This window comes from Podarcis cretensis (genome assembly GCF_951804945.1).
Source record: "Podarcis cretensis genome assembly, chromosome: 5".
NCBI lineage: Eukaryota > Metazoa > Chordata > Lepidosauria > Squamata > Lacertidae > Podarcis > Podarcis cretensis.
In genome coordinates this window covers 96,954,385-96,982,130 of record NC_137174.1, presented here as the reverse complement: position 1 = coordinate 96,982,130, position 27,746 = coordinate 96,954,385, and the positions used below count along the sequence as shown (strand labels likewise).

General features: G+C 46.1%; 1 protein-coding gene across 1 annotated transcript; it reads left to right on the top strand.

Moving 5' to 3' along the window:
- On the top strand, nt 1–27,746 carry EIF2B5 (eukaryotic translation initiation factor 2B subunit epsilon). The gene is made up of 16 exons (XM_079977880.1): nt 1–201; nt 6,122–6,246; nt 8,231–8,416; nt 8,544–8,721; nt 10,239–10,319; nt 10,883–10,960; nt 12,045–12,357; nt 13,049–13,194; nt 13,729–13,867; nt 14,853–14,954; nt 16,191–16,298; nt 16,521–16,611; nt 18,758–18,881; nt 22,714–22,839; nt 23,950–24,060; nt 24,545–27,746. Exons 1-16 carry the CDS (start codon nt 37–39, stop codon nt 24,608–24,610), a joined length of 2,139 nt encoding a protein of 712 aa, XP_079834006.1. The 5' UTR covers nt 1–36; the 3' UTR covers nt 24,611–27,746.

Here is a 27,746-nt window from a genome sequence, read left to right as displayed (position 1 = left end):
GAGGCCGCCAGCGAGAGCGAGTGAGAGCGAGGCGTGATGGCTGCGTGCGTCGGCGGCTCCTCCTCAGGGAAGCGGGGAGCCGGGTCCGGGGGCTCCCGGGGAGCCGAACCTCGAGAAGAGCCGCCGCCGCCTCTCCAGGCCGTGCTGGTCGCCGACAGCTTCAACCGCCGCTTCTGCCCCGTCTCCAAGGACCGGCCCCGGGTGAGGCGGCCAGCGGGGGCGGCGTGGCCTTGCCTCCCTCACGGAGGCGCCGGGCCGAAGCGAAGCGCCCGGAGCTTCTGCCTTGCCCGAGGTTCGGGGGGGGACCCTCAGAGGCATCTCCGGGCAGGTCTGGGAGAGACCCGCTAGCTGGTCAGCGCTGATAATTCTGAGCTGAGTGGACCAGCCTTGGGTGCCCAGGTGTTTTAGAGCCGTAGAGTTGGAAGGGACCCCGAGGGTCATCTACTCCAGTGTTTCCCAACCTTGTGCCTCCAGCTGTTTTTGAACTACAACTCCCATCATCCCTGACTAGCAAGACCAGTGGCAAGGGATGATGGGAATTGTAGTCCAAAAACAGCTGGAGGCACAAGGTTGGGAAACACTGATCTACTCCAACCCCTTGCAAGGCACGGATCCTGGCTAAAGGATCCCTGACAGATGCCCCCCCCTCCGACCTCCACATTAAAACCTCCAAGGAAGGAGATCTCTGGACTACAGCTGCCGGCACTTCTAGCCAGCAGCCAGGGAGGTTGGGAAAGCACTGCTGGCACCTGTCTCAGGAAGGTTGCAGCGGCCGCCGCGGCTGTAGAGGCCGAAGCGGGAGAGACATGTTTTGTTGCAGCTGGGGTGGATGAAGGCGTCCACCGGTTGTACTGCTGCAGGTGTACCGTGGCATTTATTCTCTCTGCGCTGCTCCTCCTCTCGTTTCTCCACTGGTCACTGCTGTGGATGCATACCCTGTCTCCAGGCACTGTGACCATTTGCAAGGGATTCCCACACAGCCGGGTTGATGTTGCCAGCCTTCATGTCACAAATCTAGACATCTTCGTAACGCAGAATTGGTCTGCCAGCAGCCTTGCTCCCTAAAGCTGACTCAGCTCTGGGTTACAAAGGTGTCTGCAAACGTTACGTGAAGGATGGCAACATCAACCCTGCTGTGTGGGAATCCCTTGCAGATGGTTGCAGTGCCTTGAGGTCTGGCTCGGCCTAAGGCAGCATCCTCTGATGTTTGTGGAAGGACTGCAGCTCGTGTCTGCGTTGGCGTGATTCAGTCTTCAGTGTCATCTCCAGCTGAGTTGAGAGAGACTCCTGACTGAAATCCTGGAGAGCTGCTGCTGGCCAGTGTAGGCAGTATTGAGCTGGGTGGACCCCAGTTGTCTGGCTCATTTTGGGGAAGAGCCACAGCCCAGAGAGTTAAAGTGTCTGCCTTGCAAGCAGAAGGTCCCATGTCTGATCCCTGGTGGCATCTCCAGGTAGGGTTGGGAGAGGTTCCCTGTTTGAAACCCTAAAGATCCACCACCAGTCACTGCAGACAATACTGAGCTAGATGGACCAATAGTCTGACGGTATAAGGCAGCTTCCTATGTGTACCCTATGAGTAAGCCCTATTGGATTCAATAGAGCTTCCCTGTGGTTGGTCACAGTTTGGATTGTGCTGTCATTCAGTGGTTGAAATTCATTCCCCTTCCTCCCAACACTGATCTTTGTTCATCTTTGGAAAAAGCTTCACCTCTCCTGTTGCATGAGTTGGCTGTTAAAGCAGCAGAAATTATTTCTTTTCTTATAAAAAAGAATGGCTGACCTTCAACTAAACAATTGCAGAAGCCGAATGAGCCCCTTCTGCAATGGACTTGTTGTTTCTCCTCGCCCCCCTGCCCCCATGCACACACCCCATTGTCCCCAAATGTGCTGCAGAAGGTTGGGGGAACTTCATAAAAGATTTAGGGGGTGTATGGGGAGAAGAGGGAGAGAATGTTTTATTGTGTGAGGAGAAATCCTAGCAGTGACACAACATTTTCTTTAGTGCTATGTTGAATTGCACCCTTTGTGTCTTCCATTCTTGGAGAGATGACTTCCATTGTATCTTTAGACTCCATTCATAGCACACTCCTTTCTTAACTGATAGTTCCAAGAATCTCATTGTAGGGACATATTTAAGATGTTCACCTCCAGCCTCTGAGCCATGCACCCAACACTGCAAGCATTTTGTGTACACACAAATGCCAATGAAAAATCTCTGTATTGGGAAGTTTTAGGGATAATTTCTGAGGGCTGGGAAGATGTTCTTTTTTCTGAAAGTGAGCCACCTGTCAGAACATTAGCTTGCATCTTTTAAAGTAAGGAAAGTCATGATCCCTTATATTCAGTGCAATAGAAGGGTTAGTACTAAGACTTAAGCCTTTCTAGATATTGTCAGTTGATGGAGAAGGTAACTTCTCTGGGATAATTCATATGATCCATGAACAACAGCATGCCTTCCACTGAAATTACCAGTTGTTGTGGAAGATGTGTCATCCTTTGATCTTGCCTTTAAAAGGGGGGGGGGGGGGAATCCCGTATTTAGGAAGCCCTTGTAATCTGTGTCATTGCTGGTTGTTAAGCAGGCTTTGCTGGATAGTTTTTCAGTTTACAGCTGGCAAAACTTATTAAAAAGAGACACATATTATTGTGAAAATAGCAGCTGAGCCCTGTCATAGTTCAAGAAAAGAGAATCAGTCAGCTCTTGAGCAGATTCCTTGGTAGGCTGGAGAATTCATCATGTTTTCTTGCAAGAGGAGTCCACAGTGATGGCTGCTGGTGGCTGATAAAAATATTATCCAGTTTTGAGGCACCTGCAGTCATCTCAGGAGTTATGTGCAGCATTTACTTGATTGCATGCTTGTTTTGGAATGAACACATGCAACAGTTTGCTAAAACAGTTTCAGCAGAGTGCATGTTAAAGAACACACAAAGAGAACTTGGGACTCATTTCCAACAAGAAACTTTAAGTGAAGAATACCATATGCAGCAAGCTGGAATGAATTGATTAGACTCAAGTTGCTGCCAAGTTTTTGTGGCATGATGGGGGGAAGGGAACTGAACTGATTTTTTTGCAAGGGCTGATGGAGACAATAGCATTGCTCTTAAGAAACTCTCATAGATGAACTTGTAGGCTATGAGCAGGAACGAACAGAAGGGTGCCACGACTGAGAAGGCCCAGTTAAATATAGTCACCTGTCTTAACTTGAGAAGCAGGAGAAGGATTTCCCCCCGCCCAGCAATCTTTGATTTAAAGGGAGAGTGTGTGGGCAGATGCATTTCTAAAAGTTACTGAGTCCAGACGATTAAGGGTTTTAACAATTAGCACTTTGAAGTTTTCCTGGAAGCTGTATGGTTCATTGAGTTAGCTGGCTTTCGGCAAAATGCACAAGCCAGACACCTAATGTATAGGCACGTGTACACCTCAGACATGCAGGTCCCCTTAGGTCTTAAAACTTTAATGTGGGAACTTCCCATCAGTCACTAGTTTACAGTGAAGAAAAATAAACTACAAATCCATGCTGTGGTTAATTAGGAAACAATCTGCACCAGTTTAACGTTCCGGCTGTTGGAGCTACTGTTGTCATGTGTGCCTGGAAACAATGTGTGCCATTGTGTAAGAAAGGAAAGATGGCTGATCAGTGTGATAAGAGAGCACTTTTATTCCCTGAAATTTGAGGATGTGGCCATATGTCAAGAACCCTCCCACCACAAGGTAACAGCCAGGGGGAAAGGGAAATAGGAGGGATCAGGGATTATAACAGCTGGAGTATGGCTGTGCTATCTCGTTTCCTGTACTTCCTATGAATGAAAGACTGAATTTGGGCTGAAACGAAATTACAGGCAGAGGTTTCTAGCAAAAGTTCTGTTGGTTCGCCTGTCTAGACTCTGTGGAATGAAGTCATGAGGCAGGGAATGTGTGAGAAGGCTGACTTGTGGGTTTTTTGGAAGGTTGACTTGTTAATTGGTTTATACACAGAAATGATTCAAACAGGTTTTATGGTGAGGAAAAATAAAACACATACCTGGACCGTGGTTAGTGAAAAAGGAACTCCAGCAAGTATTTTGGAGGCTGCTTTGCTTTTTACCTTGCTGACGTGGAAGCTGCTGTCGTAATGTGTCGCTTTGAGGGAGTTGTGGATTTGCTGGAGGCTAAAGAGGCAAAACCACCACACAAAACTGCATTCCTTCCCTGCATTGAATTAGCCAGCCAGTCTTGTAAGAAGAGTACTTTTACTACCTAAAATTTGAGGTTGTCGCAGCCTGGGAGGATGTGTAGCTTTAGTGTTGTCCGATGAACAACTTGGGTCCAGGGTGCCATAAGGATCGCCCAAGTCCTTATATCCCAGCTTGTTCACTGGGATAATCTGGAGGAACGCTGTTCATTGTACCCACTGCTACAGAGGCCTTACTGGCCTCAAACAGAAGTCAGACATTTAGTGTCAGTGGTCCCATGCCTTGGAACACTTTTCCAGCAGAAATTCAGCAGGCACCCTCACTTTTGAAGACTTTCCCATGCCAACAGGCCTATGTTGCAACTTGAAGGTTTTTTGTTTTTTGAGTGGCCAGTTGTTTTAATCATTGTTTTGCACGGCTCTTTCCCATTTAATCTTTGTATACCACCCTGATACTGTAGTAGATAAATGGCAGTATATAAATAAATGATGACTTTGGCAACTGGACATGCGATTTCCTTTGATGTTTTATTGTGTTTTTAATATTCTATTGGGAGCTACCAAGAGTGGCTGGAGCAACCCAAGTTAGATGGGCAGCATATAAATACAATCATCATCTTGCCACTTATTTTGGGAGACTGGTTGAGGACAGAACGGGAGATAAAAGGATGTGATTTGCTGGCTGCTGCATCAGCAATAGGAGATAGGAGAGCATGACACAGCAGGAATTCATACCAGGCCGTGTATTATTGGCCGTTAGTATGTTTTGTTGAAGAGTCAGGTTAAATGGAGCCTGCGTGCAGTGATAAAAGCTTGTGGAACTTTAAAGCAGCAGAGCATACTTTGTGATGCAATCCTTTGCATTTCTGCTTGGGTCCAATTCCCACCAAGTTACGTGGGAATGTGCCTAGTAAATGTGCCTTACAGAGCAATCCTAGGCACGCGTACTTGTGTTGATTGTCCCATTGTGTTAATTGGGGCTTACTTCCAGGAAAATGTGCATAGGATTGCTGCCTTAATTTCTTTGATAGACCAACCAACTAAGGAGGGTTAAATTAGTGGAGCCGAGACTGAAAAAGAATGGAAAATTAGAGGCAGTGGGTGAAGATGTACCCCAGTGCCTGGTTCAATATAGCTGTTGCTATGCTGTGATGCGTGTCACCTTCCTTTTACATGAAATGGAAGATGTGCTCATTTGGATGTCATGCTGGCTCTGTTGTATTGCTGGACTAAGGCATGAAAATATTAAGATGGCCTATTGATAAAAGCTGCAACTCATTGTTAACTTAGCTTGTCGTTTTAATATCTTCAGAAGGCCACTTGTGGTGAGATTTGGTAACATACACAATTTAAAATTTTAATTGGCTAATGCTAGAAGGAAGATGGAATGTCGTGCAGGACTAAGAACATAAAACTTTCAAACTTGGTAGTGCTGTTAAAGAGGATCAAAACATTATTCTAACAAGTTTCAGGGGCATGAATTCTATAAACCCAGGGTATGGGGTTGTTAATTTCAAGGTCAAATTACACAGTATGCTAAATGCATGATTGCATTCAATATGCCTGGTTGGTTTTTTTAAAAACCTAGTGGCTGTGGATTGGGACCATGCAGGGAGTGTCCCTGTACTGGACATCCCTGTCCAGATGACTATAACCCCTTGAAGTTTGCCACTGAGGAGAAGACACTTTTAGCACCAGTAGCAGCTTGGGGGCTGATTTTTGTCATGTGTGCTGGGGAGGGCAGGGCTTAACCCTCCTTGCTGTGGTCCTGATCCTATTCCCCCCCCCCCCCAATGGCTGCTATTTAAAAACAACACCACACAAACTGTTTCATTAAATACAGTCACACATTGAACAAGATGTTAGGGTGTGTTCCTGCTAGCAGAATTATAGAATATAATGTATTATAACTTTTTTTGTGGAGACACTGACTTTTCTTTATCCTGTAGGCTCTGATTCCATTGGCAAATGTAGCCATGATAGATTACACCCTGGAATTCCTAACTGCAACTGGAGTGGAGGAAACCTTCGTCTTCTGCTGCTGGAAGTCAGCAGAGATCAAGGAACATTTACTGTAAGAGCAGACACATTTTTGTTGCTTTTGGTCCTCCTTAGCTTTATCTTAGGGCAGCTATTCCTGCTGATGGTGGGTGCATGGCTTTTGTAGGCCGGAGGTGATCTGCCCCCATAACCTCTTGCTTCAAGTGGCATATAGGTTTGTGGCATCCAAGGGCAGATATGCTACAAGATGATGCTGTGCTTTACTAGGAATTGGGTGCCATGTACGAGTATGCTAAGTGGTGGAACTGAGGCAGAGAGAGATGTTGGGGGGAGAGGGAATGTTAGCAAGAGAGAAAACGGGATTTTAAACCTGCCACTGCTTTCCTCAAAGTCTGAGAGCCAGTGTGGTGTAGTGGTTAGGAGCGGTAGTCTCGTAATCTGGGGAACCGGGTTCGCGTCTCCGCTCCTCCACATGCAGCTGCTGGGTGACCTTGGGCTAGTCACACTTCTTTGAAGTCTCTCTCTTTTTTTTAAAAAAATAATTTTTATTAACTCACCAATCAAATCATATCAAATCACATAAATTCCGAATTACAAAGCCGAATTTTTAATTTTTGTTGAGGGGACCCATATTTCAAGTTCCGAAGGGGGATTCCGATCATCTTCTTGCTACTGCGTTAATATCCACAAATCAGTCCAAATAATGTTCGTAATTCTATCCAGTCTTATCTTGCTGTTTCCACATCTCATCTTATTTGTATATTTTTTCTTTTTTTTCCTTTATGATCTCTTGTGATAGTCTCCTTATCACTGTGGTTTCCATATATCATTGCTTTCATAAATAACATCACTCTTTCCATCATTAATCTCGCAAAACTGTCACTCTTAAGTCCCTCTGAGGAGTCTCACCCACAATATAAAAACAGCTCTGTTCCTCCTCCCAGACTTAAGTCTTCCGACAGAACTTGCCAACATGGCGACGGTATTTTTTACTGCGTCATTCCAAAGCTCTTATACTTTCCACGATCTTCTTGAAACATGCTTTGGTTAGAAAATTATCTCCACACAGTCATAAATCCACAGCTTAAGTCATTTACACGGCATTACTAACTTGTGACTTGGGGGGGGGATTCTTGGTTAAAACTTCTTTGAAGTCTCTCAGCCCCACTCACCTCACAGAGTGTTTGTTGTGGGGGAGGAAGGGAAAGGAGAATGTTAGCCGCTTTGAGACTCCTTCGGGTAGTGATGAAGCGGGATATCAAATCCAAACTCTCCTTCTTCTTCTTCTTCTTCTTCTTCTTCTTCTTCTTCTGTAGTACACAGTCTTTATAAAACAGTAGGGTGACAGAATAGTTAAGATATCAAAGATACCTAAAAATCAACTCTTTCCAGCTTTCTTTTGTTAGGTGAGAGCAACATATGAGAGGTTTCCTGTAGGTGGTGCCTTTTATACTTCACACACAAGGCAATATCTCTGTTTTCCAGGATAATCTGGAATAGCTCCTGATCTCCAAATTTATAGCAGTGCTAATAAAGAATAATAAATGTGGGCTAAGCAGTCTTGTGGTTTTATGCTCTGCTCAGGTGGACTCATTTGATGATTTCGGTTTATCATGCTGGTTTTGGTTTTTTTAAAGTATGTATGTCTTTGGATTTATATCACTCATTCTGAATGCTTAGAATGACTAGTAGCATTTTAGTACTCTGTGTTTCTTTGAAAGCTCCCCATGCATGGAGAAATCTTTTAGCCCGATCCTCCGCATTTTTATTATTAATTAAATTTATTAGATGGCTTCTCTCGCCACATGCTGCTCAAGGCATCTTTACAGAAAACGAAAAAGTGGCAAGAAAGAAACACTTATTTTCATTAAAACCAATGGGGGAGGGGGTGTTCGGGTTATTTCCTTGTTGCTCCCTGAAGACACTTCAAGCCATTTGATTTGTAATATGGTTTTTGTTTCTTCTAATGCCAGAAAAAAACATCATGGAGTCGTCATCTACTGTACACAGTGTGCATATGTCCCCTTTAATTCCATTCTATCTGCCTTCTTTGCCAGGAAATCTAAGTGGTGCCGTCCGGCCTCTCCAAATACTGTACGGTTTGTGACTTCAGACCTCTACCGCTCACTTGGTGATGTGCTGAGGGATGTTGATGCCAAGTCACTCGTTCGCTCTGACTTCATCCTTGTCTCTGGAGATGTGGTGTCCAATATTAACATTTCCACAGCTTTGCAGGAGCACAGGTGGGTATCTGGGAGGAAGATGACGCAGCCTTTCTTGATGAGATAGCCTCTGACTGTTTTCTCCTGGTGTGTGTCACTTAAATTGAAATCTCTCTTCCTTCACCTCACCCTGTCCACCTCTTTATAGGCTACGGCGGAAGCTGGAGAAGAACGTGTCTGTGATGACAATGATTTTCAAGGAATCCACACCAGGTCACCGTTCCAGGTGCCAAGAGGATGACGTCATCCTTGCCATGGACAGCGCGACGAAGCAAGTGCTGCACTACCAGAGAACTCAAGGGCTGAAACGCTTCCGGTTCCCTACGGTGTGTTAATAGGGGAGCAGTTGTCCGGAACCTGAGGATCAGATTGGACTAAACAGTTGCGCGAGTGGGAACCAGCGCAACGAGTCCTGTTGGTGCAATAGGGGTCTCCCTTCCCAACTAGCTTTGAGGTGCTGGGGATTCATGTCGGGGAGGAGAGGAGAGAATTGCTTGCAGTGATGGAACAATCCTAATAATGTGACATTGAATTCCTCATCCAGTTATGTTCTTCTCCTGATAACCCATCACTGGTTCCCTTCCAAGACCCGGGCTCGGGCTTGCTTTTGAGCACAGACAGTTCAGTGCACCTCCCGTCTTAGCTTGCAGGGTCGGTTGATGGTTGAATAAGAAAATGTTGTATGCATGCCTAAAACAGGAGTAGGGAACCTTGCGCCTGGCTGCAACCCACAGAGCCTTTGGGTTCTCCCTCTCAAAGGAACAATTAGGCTCTGCCTCCATGGTCCAAAGCAGTGTGTCTTGGATTACCAGTTCAGACGGTTGGGAATCACAGTTGGGTAGAGTGCTGTTGCGTTCAGATAATGGGAGAAAGAAGGGGGGATGGAGAGGACAGAAGAGTGAGATAAGAGAAGGGGAAGTTTAAATTATTATTATTATTATCATTATTATTATTATTAGAATGCTGTGGATGTTTGTTTAACACTTCCTGCTGTGAGGGAACCCCACACGTTGCCTTAAAAGTGTGGAAAGTCTTAAACTAGGTGCATGATCTTCACTTTCAGCTCAAATCCTAGGCAAGCTCATACAACCGGGGAAAATACGTTCGTCCCCAGCTTTGGTGGGACTCGTCCTAGCCTGAGTCAGTGGTATTTCAAGTAAAAGCATCTTGGGTTCTGATAAAATTTGAAAAGACACCTTTGCCTGAAACCTTCAGAGCTGCTGGCTCTTAGAGCAGACAAAACTGGGCTCTCTTGGTGTGAAGCAATTTCATATGTTCATACTGAGGATGTGCAGATTGCCTGTGTTTTCCTTTGTGAGCACCTCCGCCTAACTTGTGATACTGTCTGGAAACACTGGGAAGCTTATTGTTCTCATTTCACCCTACCAATGGGGTCGCAGGGGAGTGTTGCAGAGCTCTCGAGATTCCCTGTGTAGTGTTGTGAAAAACACACAGGCCATTCACAAGCAGAAAACCACTGATTTTTAAAGAAATGTTAGCATTCTTTACCAGGAAACTTAGAAGAAAAGCAGGTAATGGTTATGCCATTAACATTCAAACATGCATTGATTAAAGTATTAAATGCTGAAAACGTATTGGAGTTTGCTCCTGATTTCAATTCTGTGTACTGTTTCTGCAGGCACTAAATGTTTTTGCTGCAGGTGGTTTAGTCTGAGCTTGTTGTTGGGCTTGGTTCATGTGACACCATACACACGTGGTCCATTCAAGGCACTCCTCCTGCCAGATTCTTGCTGTCAATTCTCTAGGTTAGCACGGAGAGATGTTGGTATCAAATTTGTTGTGCGAGGCTCACTAGGCCTTTGCTGTGTCCTTACCTTTTTAGAGCCTGTTCCAGGGCAACGTTGAAGAAGTACAAATACGACATGATTTGTTGGACTGCCACATCAGCATCTGCTCTCCACAGGTGGGTGTCAGAAGCAGACTTAGTGTTGCTGCTGGAGAGAGGCCTCCATCTCAAGTGTTGCTTTGTGTTTAGCAACGTTAAGGCACAATGTGTTAGCTGGACGCTGAGGGCTGGCTGGTGTCTGCTGCTTAGAGAAATAGTTTATGCAGAAGGACTTCTTCAGCCTAGAGGAACGACTGCTTTGCAGTGAAACAAACTGAATCTTCCATTCATCATTGCATGGCCCTGTGTATTCTGGGAGAGTGAGAAAAACATTTCTCTCTGCTTTTTCCACACAATGCATGATTTTATACGACTTTTGCCATGCCCCCTCTTACTTGCCTTTTCTCTAAACTGGAAATCCCCCAAGGGTTGTAATCATAAGGCTATGGCGGTCAAGGCTATCAGTGGCTACTTGGATGCATTAAATCTCTTTTGTGTTACACATAATGGGGGTGTGTGTGTTAGAAATTCACTGCATTTTCTTCATCTTGATGCAAAGCTTTCTTAAGAGGATTATTTGGAACTGTGACTTCCTGTTCTGGCTTGTATACCCTTATGTCGCGCTTCTTCTCTTCTCGCAGGTGGCAGAGTTATTCACGGATAACTTTGATTATCAAACTCGGGATGACTTGGTGCGTGGGCTTCTAGTGAACGAAGAAGTAAGTTTGTGCAATGGGAGGCTGCTCTGAGAGGATGAAGAGCCAGAGGCTGCACAGTGCTAACGTCAAGGACTGATGAAGGGGTTTGTGAGTGGAGGAAGTATAGGGAGCTGGGGGCCTCAATCTTTAGTGTCATATTTGAGCAATGTTTTGGCTAAATGTGGCAGATTGTTGTCCCAGGCTGGTTGCTGAGGCACATCCACTGCCTTTTGACATCAGGAACACACCTTCACTGTATTCTTTTCGGCAGCCACTTAAAACGTGTTTCTTTGCACAAGCCTATTCAGACATACATACATAATTTTATTTGTATGCCACCTTTTCATATGACACCATGCTGAAGGTGGCTTAACAACATCAGAAAAATATATATGGACATAGCAAAAGTAGTTCTAAACAATAAATAAAGCATTTAAAAATACAAAACCAAACTGAAATGTTTCCATATGAATCACAACAAAATCTAAAATAAAGATAAAACCAACAGCAACAACATCCTCCAACAAAAATTCCCCAACAACAGCCCAGCTCCGGAGTCTGTTTAGCAGCCCAGCTCCGGAGTCTGTTTAGCAGTCTGTTTTGTAGCTAGAGTCAGTTAGGGCCCTCCCAGGCTAAGTGGAAAAGGCCTGCAAGGCAGGGAGCAGGTTTTCCAGGGTTCACAGCCAAGACCATCTCTGACCTTTTCTTTATCTCTTTTTAACGTATGTGTTGTCTTATGCTCAGCTTGGTGTGTGGCCTAATTATTGAGTGACGACCTATGAAAGTAGCTTTACAGGGGTGCCATAGCTGTGTGCAATGAAACCCCTGGAAGGGTAGAAATCCAACAAGCAGCTGAAGTCTTCGAGAATCCAAAATCCGAGTCAGATTCCACTTACTCACAGAAAGGAGTCAAACTATCAGTCGCTTTGCTTGGGAATCGGGGACCATGGCCTGTCCTTGCTGTTTTGGTTTTTTGAATAGCATCTCTGAATGGTGCCTCTCTTCTGGACGCTTTAGTTGAGATTCCTGCATTGCAGCGTGTTGGATTAGATGACCTTTGGGTGCCCCTTCCCACTCTACAATTCTGTGATTCTCCCTTCTCCAGGTCCTGGGCAACCAGATCCATATGCACGTGACATCCGAAGAGTATGGCGCCCCTGTGTCCAACTTGCTGATGTACGAGTCCGTGTCTTTTGACGTCCTGCAGCGCTGGGTTTACCCGTTGACTCCGGAGATGAATTTCACCGACGACAAGACGCAGAGTTGCACGCATTCGCGGCACAACATCTACCGGGGGGCGGGAGTGAGCCTGGGCCATGGCAGCGTCTTGGAAGAGAACGTCCTCATTGGGCAGGGAACATCCGTTGGCAAGAAATGCTCCATAACCAAGAGCGTTATTGGCCCCAACTGCAAAATAGGCAAGTTCTTCCCTAGACGAGGGTGCGTGGGTTGGTGGAGAAGTCCGCACCGTTTTGTGGTTGAAGGAGCAGGAGTTCTGATAGAAGAAATGATAAATAGCCACCAAGAGACAAATGGGGGAGGTGAAGTTACGTCGGAAGAGGCAGAATTATCCATCTCTGTCTCAGGGAATTGGTTCTGCTACTCAGACAGTGTAGCATAGGCTTTGACAATCTGTTCTGGATTGCAAGCTATCTCAGCTGGGTTGGAGTGCATTGCATGACCTGGGTTGGTTCAGGCTCAGACTTCCTGGGGTTGACCCATTGAGTTAAGCTTGAGTCTGTCTTCCTTTGCTCCTTGAGTTTTCCCCTCATAAAAGACCTGCTGCTACCTCTCGTTCTTGAGCGCCAGCTTCCCAACACTGGGGACAGGCTCAGCTGTCACAGCATGCTAGGTTCTGCTCAGAACATGGAAGGTGGCACATCTTACCATCTGCAAGAGAAGGATGGGTGAGTGGGAGAGGTAGGAAATTGGGGAAGCTGTGACAAAGGAGGGCTAGGATGAGTCAGGGTATATATTGGCCATCCCAGGTTCTTGCATGGAGCATCTGTAGGGTTAGCTAGCAGCATTGAGTGTTTCTGCTGCATGATGGGTAACTGTGTAGTGTAAGATGACAGTTCTGTTTCACGTCCTTTTGTTTGTGATTGGCAGGGGATGAGGTCATTTTGGACAGGGCGTTCCTGTGGAACGGCGTCCATGTAGGGGACCATGTACGAATCCAACAGTCTATAGTTTGCGACGAGGCCGAAGTGAAGAAGGGGGTAACCTTGAATCCTCGCTGCGTCCTCACTTCCCAGGTGAGTTTGAAGAGCTGCTGCTCTGCCCTTGGACTTGTGATACGCCGGTGGACAAATTTCTGGCTCTTTGTCCCCAAGACGCCGTTTCAGAATTAAAATTCTGACTGAAGACTTGCTCAACAACAACAACAACATTTTATTATTTTTGCCCTGCCCATCTGACTAGGGTTGCCCCAGCCACACTGGGAGGCTTGATGAATGCCCTAGGCTAGTCACTGAGCCAGCCTCTGCTGCCAATCTGTGAAATGGGGATAATGATGACCTGCTCTAGGGGGGTCCTTGCGACATAAAGATTGCAAGGCATTTTGAGCAGCTATCAGCTTTGCTTTAAAACAAGAGTGATTGCCAAGATGAGAATTGCTGGCAGCCTTGACTATTGATGCTTCCGCAGTCGCTTGGATTTGTTATTCAGACCATCTGCCTGCATGAACGCTCTGGAATTCTGGGACTGGGGTTTGCAGGTGCTTTTTCCTCCCAGAGGAGTCAAAGCACCAGGTATTCCTGGCATAGATGGAAACATTGCTTCATTTCCAGGTGGTGGTGGGACCTGACATGGTCCTCAAAGAAGGCACCGTCATCTCTCTGCATCCCACGGATGAAGAGGAGGAGGATGACGACCAGTTCAGTGATGATTCGGGTGTGAACAAAGAAGAGAGCAACGTGAAGCTAAAAGGTGTGTGAGCAATTCTGTCTGGAATTGCTGGCAAACAAAGTGTGGGGTTCCCTACCCCCCCCCCATGCCTTGTATTCATGGTGGCTTTTGCAGAGCCTTGTGCTTGTTCAGTTTGGGAAATTAGATATATGTGGAGGTATTGGTGGTTAAGCAAGTGGCCGAGGGACCTTTCCCTAGGGGAGCAGTAGGGAGGAGATGAAGGAGAGGACAGAGACTTCAGCTCCTCCTGTTAGGTGGTGCAGCGTTCAGCATATCAAGCTGATCTTAGGTTCAAATCCAAGCTCAGCCATGGTTTTGCCAGCCTTAATTTCTGCATCTTGAAAATTGCAATTGGGGCTTAACTGCTGGAGAACATAAGAAGAACTGCTGGACCAAGCAGGACCCAAGCACAAGAGCTGTCTCCCCTCCTGTGGCTTCCAGCAACTGGTATTTAGAAGTGTTACTGCCTCGGACCATGGAGGCAGAGTGTGGCCATCATGGCTAGTAGCCACAGATAGCCTTATCCTTCATGAATGCGCCTTATCTTTTAAATCCAACCAAGTTGGTAACCATCACTGCCTCCTGTGGGCTAAGTTCCATAGGTTTAACTATGAGCTACATAAAGAAGCAATAGCTTGAACCTTCTTAAAAGGGAGAGCCCACTGTTAACTCTGCGTTGTTGTTGGTTGGTTGGTTGGTTTTTGATAACATGGAAATAATCTGATGCTGTGTTTTAGAGAATGATTTGAAAAGAAAGATGACTGTCCAGGGAAGAGATACAGACAGGGAAATACCATGTTAAACATGTACAGTACCATTTTCAATATTGAACACAGGCTGCCAGCCTTGATCTACAGGTCATCACGCACTGTTTGGGCCACATCTATCCGGGGGGTGGGGGGGGGGTGTCATGCTGGCTGCCTCCTTTTCTTAACCCAGCCCGTTTCTTGAGAAGTGGTTAGTGGCTGAAATCAAGCCAACGTTGCTTCCTTTCCCCCTACTCTAGGCTACAATATAGCGGACGTTGGCTCAGAGGGGAGAGGCTATCTCTGGAAAGCAGATGATGAGAATGACGTAGACCAAGTGGAGCAAAGGCAGAGTCTTTGGGGTAAGAACAAACGGCACTTGGACATAGTGGGTTTGAACAGGCGCCTGTTGGTGGAATGTCAAAGCCACAGAAAAGTGGGCTGTTGATTGTGGGCCCTCCCCACCAGCTTCTTGTCCTGTACAGATGCCCTTGGAATGATCAGGAGCTGGGCAAGAAGGCAGAAGAGGCAGCAGCTTCCCTTAGCCTTGCATATGATTGACTTGTTCCGTGTTCAGGCTTCCTCCATATGGCACGGCCAGCAGCCAGATACAGGATTCTTATTCTTACTATTTTATTTATAGTTATATATATATATATATATATATATATATATATATATATATATATATATAAATAAATATTTATACACCTTTTCCCATGATGGGAATCAAGGCAGGGGTATCTTATTTTAGAAAGAAAAATAAGAACTGCTAAAAATATGGGGGGGGGGGAGACTATTATTAAGGAGCACCTAAACATTGATGCATTTAAAAATATAGAGACATATAAAATCTATTAAAACCATACAGATAATCACAATAAAACAGCATGGCCCCAGCCCTTTAATTTAAAGCAGGCAGTCCCCAAAAGCCAGTGGGAACAAGAAAGTCTTCACCTGCTGGTGGAAGAACAACAAGGAGGAAGCCAATCTAGCTTCTCGAGGGTGGGAGTTCCGAAGGCTGGGGGCAGCCACTGAGAAGACCTCCTAGGAACATGTCCTACTTGGGAGGCCATGCCGATGCCTTCCATAGGCAGGATCCTGCACTCCCGGGTGACCGTTTCCTTTCCGATTACTTGTTGTGGTGTCCAAAGGTCAGCTGAGAGCATCTTGCAGTACATAATCCTTGGAAGACTGAGCAAGGGTGGGGTGGGGTTCAGCACTGCGTTCTTCCAATTGTTCATCTCCACAGGCATTTCAGCTTGCCAGATGGAACGTTCCCCCCCACATGCGCTGTTCCTGAGGTTCTCCAGATGCCCCCAGAGCCAATTTCAGGGGTGTGGAAGGAGGCGAGGGAGGGGGGAACCTTGTTGTGCAAGTATAAGTCCTTGCTCAGGGTTTGTGCTCAAGGGGATGGTTAGGCGAACCCTGCCCTTTAAAAAGCCATTCTTGAGTGGCTTCATAGCTTTGCATAAACACCCAGCGGGTGGAATATCATCCTCTGGGCTGGGGCGTAGAAATGACGAAGGGGTGCTTGGCCAAATTGATTTTGGGGGGAACTTCTGCAGCTGGTCACATTCTCTTTCCATCTTCAATAGGTCCCATTTTAAATGCAGAAGAAGAAAGCGAGTCAGAAAGTGATATGAGTCTGGGGTCTGAAGGAGCAGACAGCCGGACAGCTTCTCCTCTGTTGGATGATATCAAAGGTAAGAGCCATTTGGCTTTCAAGGTAAGGAGTTAGCTCTGCATGCATCCTCTTTCCTTTTGTGTACTGTGTAGAAAACCACTTGTGCAATAAAAAGAATCCAAGTTTGGCCACTGGGCTTTGCAGATTTGGGAACTGATGCCTCCTGCTATTGGCTCTTTCGTAGGGAGTGCCGGTGTTTGTTGCTTCTGATCTAACAATCTGCTGTTTCCTTGGCTTGCAGTTTTCCAGAATGAGGTGCTGGGTACCCTGCAGAGGGGTGAAGAGGAAAACATTTCCTGTGACAACCTGGTTCTGGAGATCAACTCTCTCAAGTATGACAATGTCCCCCCCCCCCCCAGACGTTTTGAACTTGCAGGAGGTGGTTGTTTGAGGGTGGTCAGTCTAGAGACAAGACAATTATGCAGAGCCGGAATTGCACGTGTGAGGCCCACAGTTACATGTACAAAGCTCTATTTTGAGTCAATTTGATTTTTGAACAGCAGGAGATAAAGCAGAATTCAGGTCAATTCCCTGTTCTGTTCCTCTTGCATCTCAGGCTTATTTCTAGAGCCAGTCACGGAAGTGGGCAGGAGGAGGAAGAGGATGCTCTGACCAGGCGTGTCTGTATGTTCCCTGTCTCTCCACCTCTTCCACGATAGCAGAGACATTTTGGGTGGTTGCAGTGCTAAACCAAACTGCTACAGGATCCTTTCCCACTCTGTAACCTTGCGCCCATGGAGGATAAGGCTATGCTCTGCCTCCACGGTCAGAGGCAGGATGCCTTTGAGACCAGCGGATGGGAACTGCAGGAAGGATGCAGAGATGGATGCTGGAGTAGGTGGATCATTGACCTGGTCCAGGCTCCTCTAACATTGATGTTCAAGAGCTGCCCACTGTTTGAGAACCACTGAAGCAAAGAGTCTGACACATCTTCATGTTCTCCTCTGGGGTCTTCTGTGAACAAGCGCATGGACTCTACTGCTGAGCTGCAGGGCCAAACTCCCAGATGCCTCTGCGATAGTTCAGTGGGTAGAGCAAGTGACTTTTAATCTTAGGGTTGTGGGTTCAAGCCCCACGATGGGTGAAAGATTCTTGCATTGCAGGGGTTGGACCCTTCTAACTGTGATTCTATGACTATTAACATGTGTGGTGTGAGTTACGGTATGAGTTTCTTTACTGCTAATAGTAGGCGTAGTAGTAGTAGTAATAAATCAACTGAGAACATAATCTGTGAACTTCTTGTCAAATCGGCATGTTACTTTTCTCAGCATGCTATTTATATAAGATTATTTTTGTGGCAGTAAAGTTCTGGTTGTAGGCTTTGCCTGCACTCTTGCCCGACTCCCTCCTCTGGCAACCTGCACAGAATTTTGCTTAACGCTTGCTTTCAATTTGATTTTAATTAATGTTTATAATGAAATGTTTTTAGAATGTTGGATTATTTGATTGTTTGATTATTTGATTGTTGTTAGCCGCCCTGAGCCCGGCTTCGGCTGGGGAGGGCGGGATATAAATAAAATTTATTTTTATTATTATTATTATTATTATTATTATTATTATTATTATTATTTAGGGCAGGGTCTGGACACTGGGGACTGTGGCTGAGCATGCAGTAGCACAGAGCAGATCAAGATTGTTAAAAACAAAGTAGTGAATAGAAAGTTTTTTTCAAATGACAGCTATGTTAACACAGAATCTTAATATAAGCATGATAGCCGTAACGTGAATCTCTAAACTAGATCAGTGCCTCTACCAGAGATAAGTGAGTTATGGGAGAAGTGCTGATAGTCTGCCTATCAAGCATGAGGCATTTCATTTTCTCCTGATGAAAGTAAGTTGTTCAAGTCTCTCCAGTAGCTCTCTGACCTTGCTTCCACCCTCCAGTCATGGGAATTTCATTTTTGCCTGCTAATTTGTTTTTGTGAGGGGAAGGCAGGGATAGGCAAAGGCAGAAAGGAGCAGCCTTGAGAAGAGGGGAGGAGAAGAAAATATAAAATTTTCCAGTGTGCAGCTTTAACTTCAAAAACTACCATGAGTGCTGGCTGTAAGAAAGAGCCTATATGGGAATATTTCAAAGATGTTATCTTTGTAAGTAAAAAATGGAAGCATGTAAAATATGCAGAGGTGCCAGGTCTGGTTGGAATGAAAAAGTGTAAACAAACAAAGAACAAAATCCACCCTAATTAGTTGTAAATGAAAACCACATGGTCAGACTTCCGCCATTGTTTTTAAAATGTCAGACAAAGGATCACAGCAGGAAACTCTTTAAAATGACTTAATTGTTTTTGAATATTCTTGAATATTTGAGCCAACCCACCTTGCAATGCTACACTAGTAATTACAGAGTGTTGTTGAAAGCACTGTGCATTTTCTTGAAGCTGTGCGTAGTGATAGTGGGTAGCAGATCAGATAGGGGAGATTGATGAGTTCCCTATCCATGCCCCATAACGCCTTGCTATCTCTCTCTTCCCCATTCAGATATGCCTATAATATTGGCCTGAAAGAGGTGATGGAGGTGCTCAGCAAAGTCGTTCTGGAGTTCCCACTGCAGCAGCTAAACACGGAAAAGGACCCTCAACATTACTGCATGCTGGTAGTCCCTGTGAGTTTCCCTGCTCTCTTGGTGGATGTAGTGTCTGTCTTTAGTTCTTCAGGAACTCCTCTCTATTTGGAGAAAGGGCAGTATTTGCTGTTCCAGAGACACAGGTCTGAACCAGCTGCCTCCGATGAGATACTGCTAGATTCTCCCTGGGCAATTGTTTCCTGTGTTGGATTTTGTGAACTGTAAAAGCATTATCTGCAGAGAAAGTGCTCTCTGTGTTTGCAATTTCCTGCTCATCTGTGGTCTGGAAAGCTTATTACCTATCTATCTTTTCTTTTTTAAAAAAATACTTCTTATGCACCCTTCACCAAAAGGGCAGCATACGAAAGTGTAAATAGGATCAATTCACGCAGCATATATTAAAAGCCAACAAAGCAAGCATAAGAAAATCCAACAAGTCAAAATCCCTAACGTAGCTGCATCTTTTCGTTCTTGCTTCCCCCTCCCCTTTCCTCTGTCATGGTGCCGCTGCCTCTTAAATGCTTTAATAGTTTTCTTTCGTAACTCCTCTTACCTGTAAGTATAAAATAGTAAGAAGCTGTTAACAGGCTCTGGCCGAAGTGCTATACTTAGTGGGGCTGTCTTGCTGCTTCCAGAGTGCTAATTAAATGGTGCAGGAGAGGATTGGCCAGGAATGCAAAGGGCTTCCTGTCTTTCATCCTTTCTCCTGTTCCTGGCAGTCTGTGCTGATAATCCTTGCAGTGCCCTGACTTGTCTCGGGCGAGCACAAACGGAGCTTCAGGAAGGCTTCTTAAGCGAGGGCTGCATTCGACAACTAGCCTCCCCCAGAGGATACATGGGGGGCTCCAATGGAGCCCAACTTAATTGCTCCTTTCTTCCACTCCTGCTGTTGTGTCAGAGGAACCTGCCTGGTACATTCTTGCTCAGAATTGTCTACACCAGAAGTGGGAAAGCTTTTAAGAAGAGGATTGGACAAATTCATGGAGGAGGGGGCTTTCGGTGGCTACTAGCCATAATGGCTGTGCTCTGCCTCCACATTTTTGAAGGCAGCATTGCTGCTGAGTACCAGCTGCTGGAAGCCATAGGAGGGGAGAGGGCTGTTGTGCTCGCATCCTGCTCGCGGGTTTCCCACAGACATCTGGTTGGCCTGTGTGTGAGAACAGGATCCTGGACTAGATGGGCCATTGGCCTGATCCACCAAGCCCACCTGTCATGGATGCTTGAGCTGAGATTCCTGCCTTGCAGGGGGGTTGGACTAGATGACCCCTGGGGTCCCTTCCAACTCTACAATTCTGTGGTTCCGTGTTCTTAGTGGGCTTGTTTGTTTGTTTTTCATCCTGAGGGCCATATTTTCTCATGGTCAACCTTCCTGGGGCCACCTGCACATTGCAGGTAGGGCAACGGATGTGGCTCTTTGTGTAGTGGGCTATAGGTCATCCATGCAAAAATTGGTGTTTTCTATAGAGGCATCTCTATGCATCCAGGCATTAACACAGCTGAAGGGCATATAGCAGCCAGGCAAAAGAACTGGAAGAGTTCTTTTGATTGGAATCCCCTCTCCATTCTCCCCCACCCCGTGTTGATTTCTCTAAACCAGGCACCTCTACCCTTTCCAGACCCAGGACCCACTTTTAATGCAGCAGAGACTCATTTCTTAACCTTTCACCATATGTTTGCATGGTGGCAGTGCTCCTGTTGAGACTCATCTTGAATCAGGTTGCAGCCCACCAGGTGAAGACCAGTGTTCGAGGCTGATACATTGCTTTGGGTTGGAATCTTGTCCCTTCCAGTGAAGGCTCTCCTCTCCTCCTGCACCACCCTCCCTTTTCTCCAGTCCTCTGGAGCTAATCTGGGGAAGGCGTGTGGGTGGCTGCAAGAGGGAGGGGAAACTGGGCAGAAACTACCTTCTTCCAAGTCCCACGGACAGAAGCCTCTGCTGGATTAGAGAGCCTTCCGTCAGCAGACAGACCCTGCTGGATCCAATCCAGTGCTTTTCATAATGAATATTGCAGGTTTTTTCTTTCTTTCGGCTAAATGTTTTCCATATTTAACTGGTTTTGTTTTACTCCTTGTGTGTTGCCTTGGGTGCTTACAAAAGGTGAAACATGAGTAAATAAATTCTTTTTTTTTAAAATGCCTTTTTCATGGTACATGCAAAACTTGCCATTCATTCCTGTTATGCGGAGGGCTCTGCCAGGATGTCACTCACGTCCACTTGAGTGTAAACAAAGCTTGCAAATTAATTCTGCGTTTCCATGTCATGCAAGCTGCCCCCAAAATTAACTCCACACACACACACACACACACACACACACACACAAGCACAGAGTATATACAGTCCCCGCCCCTTGCATCTTTATTTTAATTTACAGAATAAATAATAATCCGCTACATGATCTAAATACTTTTAAAAAAATCAACCCAATATCTAGAACAAATGGAAATTACTTTTTTTTTTTTTTTTACAAGCTCTCTGTTAATAAGCAAGTAGCTCTGGTCCTTGTGAGAATGTGAGCTATTAGTGGGAATGTTGACTGCCTTTAGAGCAAGTTTTTGGCTCCCCAGCTCCCATATTCTCTGACCTTTGGCCATTCTGGCTGGGGCTGATGGGAGTTGTAGTCCAAGAACTTCTGGGTGGCCTTTGAAGGGTGCACAGATAACACACATAGTTATACAGTAATAGATAATGTGAAAGGAGTTTAATTTATTTTGGCTTCGCCCAAATCTGTAACCTGTAACTGGTTGCTGTGGAGCAAAATCAACAGAAGCGCTAAGCCTCAAGTACAAGCGATTCTTGTTTATTTGTAAGTTGTAATAAATTCCCACCATGCTGCAGTGTATGTGATGGAGCTGCGTTGTAAGGCCCTCATCCGTCCTGAACTGCCAAGCAGGGACAATGCACCATCTCCAATTGCACGAGTTTTAATTAGTGTCACAATCAGATGTTGCTACAGGTGCTAATAAAGCATCCTGTCGTTCTGTTGCCAACTCTTAAGGCCTTGTTTTCAAACATCTGGAAAAGGGGTTGCACTCAATGACCCTTGGGGGCCCTTCCAGCTCTACAATTCTGTCATTCTATGATTCCAGAAAGGAGCTAGCTCTAAATGTGTTTAATGTTATTGATGGCCAAAGTAATTTAGCCTTAAAGCAGACTTTGCCAACCCCGCGGAGTATCAACTTGGAGGGTACCAGGTGGTCAAAGGCTGCCTTATTGTTTTCCATTAATTTAGGCCATCTTTTCTCAAACTTTGGGCCCCCAGCTTTTATTGGACTACAACTCCCAACATCCCTGACCACTGGTTCTGGTAGTGAGGAATGATGGGAGCTGCAGTCCAGCAGCAACAGGGGACCCAAGGCTGAGAAGGGCTTATTTAGACAATGTCAGGGCTGTGAACTGCTGTCAGCATGTCAGGGTCAAATTCTCTAGTGATAAGATGATGAACAAAGGAAGCCTTATACTGAATCAGGGCATTGGCCCATCCAGATCGGTACTGCCTGCATTGGCCGGTAGTGGCTCTCCAGGGTTTCAGGCTGAACTCCTTCCCATACCTACCTGGAGATGCTTGAGATTGACCCCAGGACCTTCTGCCTGTGCTCTGCCACTGAGTTATGGCCCTCCCCAGAGGGCCCTATATTTGTATAATGTAACGCAATGTTTCTCAAAACTTGACTCTCCAGCTGCTTTTGGACTACAATTCCCATCATCCCTGACTACTGGTCTTGCTAGCTAGGGATGATGGGAATTGTAGTAAAAAACAACTCAGCTGGAGACCCAAATTTGGGAAACACTGATGTAATGGCACGTCTGTATATGATACCTCTAAGTGGTCACCTCTTTGTCTCTCCTCTGCCCACTTTACCCCTCTAACAGTTGCTGAAGAACTGGGCTCCAGTCTTCAAGAACTACATAAAGCGGGCATCAGATCACTTGGATGCCTTGCACGCCATTGAGGAGTTCTTCCTGGAGCATGAAAACCTATGCATGTCCATGGCCAAAGTGAGTTTTTATGCCAATGGGAAGGGTGTGTGTGTGTGAGAGAGAAAGAGCTTGTTCTTTCCAACGTGTCTGCTTGAATTATGCCTTGTTTTCTGCACCAGCACTTAGAGTTGTCCCTTATCAGGAAGGGAAGGGTTCATGTGCCTGTCAGCAGGAGTTGATTAAGAAGCTGCTTTCCGATCGTTGAAAGGGACTTGTTTGTGCAGCCAACATGGTTGGCGCAGAACACACTGCTGTGTGCCCCTTGTTAAAGGCAAATGTCCAAGACACACAAACACCAAGTGCTTGCTGTGTAGCAAGAAGACGCTAACCCTCAGATCCCAGTTTAGAAAGCAAGTTTTTGCAAAGGCTCAGAAGCCTAAGCTACTCAAACCACAGGGGTCCGCACAAAATCTTCTGTTTTTGGCAAAAGATGCCACCTTTTCAGACTTTTCCTCTGTAGCATTGTTGAGTTTGAAGGAGGGGTGTTAAGTGAAAATGGAGACCTTTGAGATTTTGCTCCGGCTCCTGAATCGCAGAAGTCTTTCTTCTCCCCTGAGCTGGTGGAGACATACAAGTCTCTTGCATCACCTGCGCTGCTGAGACTGCCAGGGACCTTGGAGGGCGTGTGCCTCTTCGCCAAACGTTCCTCTTCAACCAAGCTTTCTGCTGATTAATATTCCACAGCGTTTTAAATGTGTTTGTGGGAAGGCGGCGGGGGGCGGGTGTTAATAATTTTGGTGTCTTTGTTTTAACTATCTTGTATTTTATTCTGTGAGCCACCCTGAGAACTTGTGATGAAGGAACATTTTTGCCTGGTGCCTCAAGATATATAATGAAGGTGCCAGGCAGACATAACTGGGGTTTGGCAGTGTGGTGGGGCTGCATTGTTTTTATTTAAAAGTGCTGGCATTTCTATGAAGCCTCAGGAACTGAAAGAGGGCTGTGGGAGCCTTGCCTGCTCTGCACAGTTCCCTGTCCTCAGCCTACTCATCTTGCATCCCAGGGCCTCTTCTACCAACCAGCCAAGCTTCTGACATTGGTTTGCTGTGCCCTTCTGGCCCCCAAATAAGCACCTGATCCAGAATAAGCTGTCCACTTCATCTTAAGTGCCCAGGGCTCTTGTTGCAGGTGTTGATGACTTTCTACCAGCTGGAAATCTTGGCAGAAGAAATGATTCTCTCCTGGTTTTCTCAACGGGACACATCGGATAAAGGCAGGCAGCTTCGTAAAAACCAGCGGGTGAGTCTCCAGGGTGAGAGGAAGCCTTTATTGGCAGTTGTGTTGACGCTTTCTGTTGAGACCAGCAAGTGCACACATGGCACCTTTTGGCAGTTTCTCTCCAGGGTTTCAGGCAGAGGGAACTGCCAGCCCTACCTGGGGCCGGGGGAATGAACCAAGGACCTTCTGCGTACATTACAGGTGCTCTACTGCTGAGCTCCAGCCTATTTAAGCGGGGTAACATTCAATAATGTGCCAACACACCCCTGCTGGAGCCTGAAATGGTATAGGCCATTCTGCCACCTCATTCTGTACCTGTAAGCCCCATGCAGTGTGTGGTAAACCAAGGATGAAGCGAGCAAACTTCTGTGTACGTGTGGATCAGCCTATACAAGTGAGCTCAGTTGTTGGTTGCGAAAATGTCTGAAGCTGTTGGTGTTCCACTGGGGAGTTGCCTTTGCCGATTTTGTCACGTCCTGTTACAGCTTCTTCTTTGCTTCCTCAGCTTCAGAAGTTTATCCAGTGGCTAGAGGAGGCCGAAGAGGAGTCGTCCGAAGGGGAGCAGAACTGACCTGGCAGCCTCTCTCAGAAAGAGATGCCCCCTCTCCCTGCTTCCAAGAGGGAGAGGGCCGCAGTGCCAGACCTTGCCTGGCGAAGCGGCAGAGCGAGCAAGAGCGAGACCCGGTGCATGGCGTGTACGTGGGGGACCTGAAAATCAAAGCTGACTGACAATCCCATTGCTGTTTATGTACTTAGCATCTTCCCCTGAAAAGGCACCGCACGCAGGACAGTGAGAGAGCAGTCAGAAGGAAAAGCCAGAGACATGTGGAATGTTAAAAGATTTTTCTGAGACATGTATGTGTGAGGGTGCGTGTATGTATGTGTGTATACAAACATGTATGTGTATACACACAAACATCTATGGTGCTGTATAAGGAAGCTGTCCACTGGGACGGGGGCTTTGCTGCTGCTGGAGGTGATGACAGAGGCAGTTCCAGACCGATTTCCATGTCAGCCTTAACCCATGGCGGCTTTGAGCCACTTCAGATTTGTGTAGAAGACAGTCCCATAAGACCAGATGCCCCAGCAGCCCCTGACTTTACTGTAGTGCTGCACGTGCAGTGGGTGTCCCCCCCCCCCCCGTTTCCTTGAAGGGAACAGCTGGTAAAGCAACATGAGGCAGGAAGAGAGTTCAGCAGCCAAAAGTCAGGGCTGATACCCAAAGCCTCTGCTGCAGCTGGAGGTGGAGTTGTTCCTGGATCCAGAGAGATTCAGAAGAGAGGTGGCTTAGCTTCCGTTTTAGCTTGGAGGTCTACTTGGCAATGCAGCCTTTGCCAGAATCACAAGCCTTTTCTGTTTCAACTTCTGTTCATACAAAACGGGGAAACATTCACCTACCTCACCAGGAGTTCATTCATAAATGAACAATCTGTAGCAAGCAAGTGTTGTTCTTACGCCCCTGATGGTGGGAGCCTTTTGTCTGCGTCAAGCCTGCTTACTTAACCCTTTGTATCTGGAACAGCAGATCCACACCCAGCTGCAGCAGAACAGATGTTCTTTTTATCTTACTAAGACACTGCTGGAGTCTGTCCTCTGCAGCATTTGACAGAGGTTGCTTCAGAACCCTTTGGAGTTTTGGCCCCTGGGGACACTCACACGGCATAGATGCAAGTTAGGTCAATCACACGTGCTCCACATAATTCTAGAGATTTTCCAGCCATGCTTTATATAGGGCATAACCAAGATGGTTCCTTCTAGATGTTGTGGGACTAGAACTCCCATCAGCCCCAGCCACTGTGACCAGTGATCAAGGATGATGGGAGTTGTAGTCAAAGCAGTGTCTGGAGAGGACTGCATTGGCTAGCCCTGTTTTATATAAGAAACACTTATGTTTCCTCTTAAATACTGACATCAGAAGGCCTGTGGTTATGGGTTTGGCCTAGGAGTGTGTGGTAGCACGTTCTCCCTGCTCTGGCACCGTTCTCATAATTCACAGAGTCCTCAAGCAGCCACCTTCTCTTGAGTTGCAGGTCAGCATCCATCCTTCTGCTAAAAGGGAACATGAGGCACAGCAGGCAGTTGCCTGTGTCTATCAGTCAGTCTGACTTGTTGACCTTGTTCCTTCCGGGAAAGGGCTGCAGTCAGTCTAGAGGAAGGGAACCCGAGCTTTGCCAGTCTGGAGGTGGCTGTAACCATTGGTGCTGCTGTGCCATGCCAGCACATGTGGACTGCCAGAAGCCTCTGGGGGAGCATTGCCTGCTGGGATGGAAGCTCTTGAACATTGGTGGTGGTGTTGGGCTCTTCATGTTGCCACATCCTCTTGTAAATGTCGGGAAAGACGATGTGCTTTTTCTGTGTCTGCCAATATTTAATTTGGGGAGTAATTAAACATCCCTTCCGCAAAGAATGGGCTTTCTATTCTGTAATGTCGGCATCTGAGCAAAAGTCTTGGGTAGGCCTCATTGGTCTGAGGCTCACAGGCTACCCCACATACGAAGAGTTTCTTAAATCCTGTTTACATGTTGCTCAATTGGTGTGGTCACTATAGCTCCTGCAGCAATATGTGTACCTGGAATGAGTTCTGCCCGTGTGGTTCACGTTCTTGTTATGTTTACGAACCGCACAAATGACGTCTGGACCCTTGGGAGGCCTGCCACTAATGCATGGTTTGCAAATGTGTTAGGAAGCCAGACTAGGTGAGCAGAAGCCGTTCTACCTCTCCATACCTGCATAGAGGGGAACGAACAACCACAGAGGTAGTGGCAAATGTAGCAATTAAAGGCATATCGAATGGGGAGCTTAAGGTCCATTCCTTGTTTTGTGTGCTGAACAGGAGTTCCAAAATCCTTGTTGTGACTGGATTCCAGTGAGTGACTTAGTAGGGATTTTAAGTGGATTAATGGGACTGGTAACTTTTTCAATTAAGAGATACATGCCATTCTGAGAAATCAGAGAGAGAAATACTAGTAGCTGTCCTATTTTGGGTAACGTGACTGATGGGGTGGCTATAACGCAATCAGCAATGGAAAACGACTCTTGGGTGAGCTTCTGACCTGAACCATGGCAAGGTTGGCAGGATTGGGAAGTTGGTGGTGATAATGTATTTACGGTAACCAGTCACACACACAGTTGAAAATGGGCACTCCAGCATTGGTAATCCAATTCACATGTGATTTAAAAAACAACACCTTTGTCCCAGTTCACAAGTGACAGGATTGCACTTCCCTGATGAACTGTAATGCAGTGATTTCACTACTTATTTCCTGAGATAGCAAATCGTAGCAGAACGTGTTTCTTTCAATCCTGGTGTCATGCGATGCACACATCTTACTTACTTTTGCTATGGGTAAAATTTACCTCTCCTTTTTAATATTAACCTGGTCCCTTGAGAAATGGAGGGTAATGTCTGGCAATTTTGAAGTCAGGGAAGAATTTGTTTTTGGTTTTTTTAATCTTCTCTCTTGGCTCTTGGAAATGTGTCTGGTTTTATGGACCATTAAATTGAAAAGAGTCCCTATTTGAGACTTTGGAAAATTTTTGCCCCTCCTGCAGTGATAAATTCTGTATATGAAGCCTTCCTTAACTCCCCCCCCCCCCTGCACACTATAACTGTTGATGGATGCAGATATAACACTCCACACACTCTAGTCTACTGTGAGCTCTCCAAGTGTTTACAAGCTGTATAAAATGCAGACATTTAAAAATCT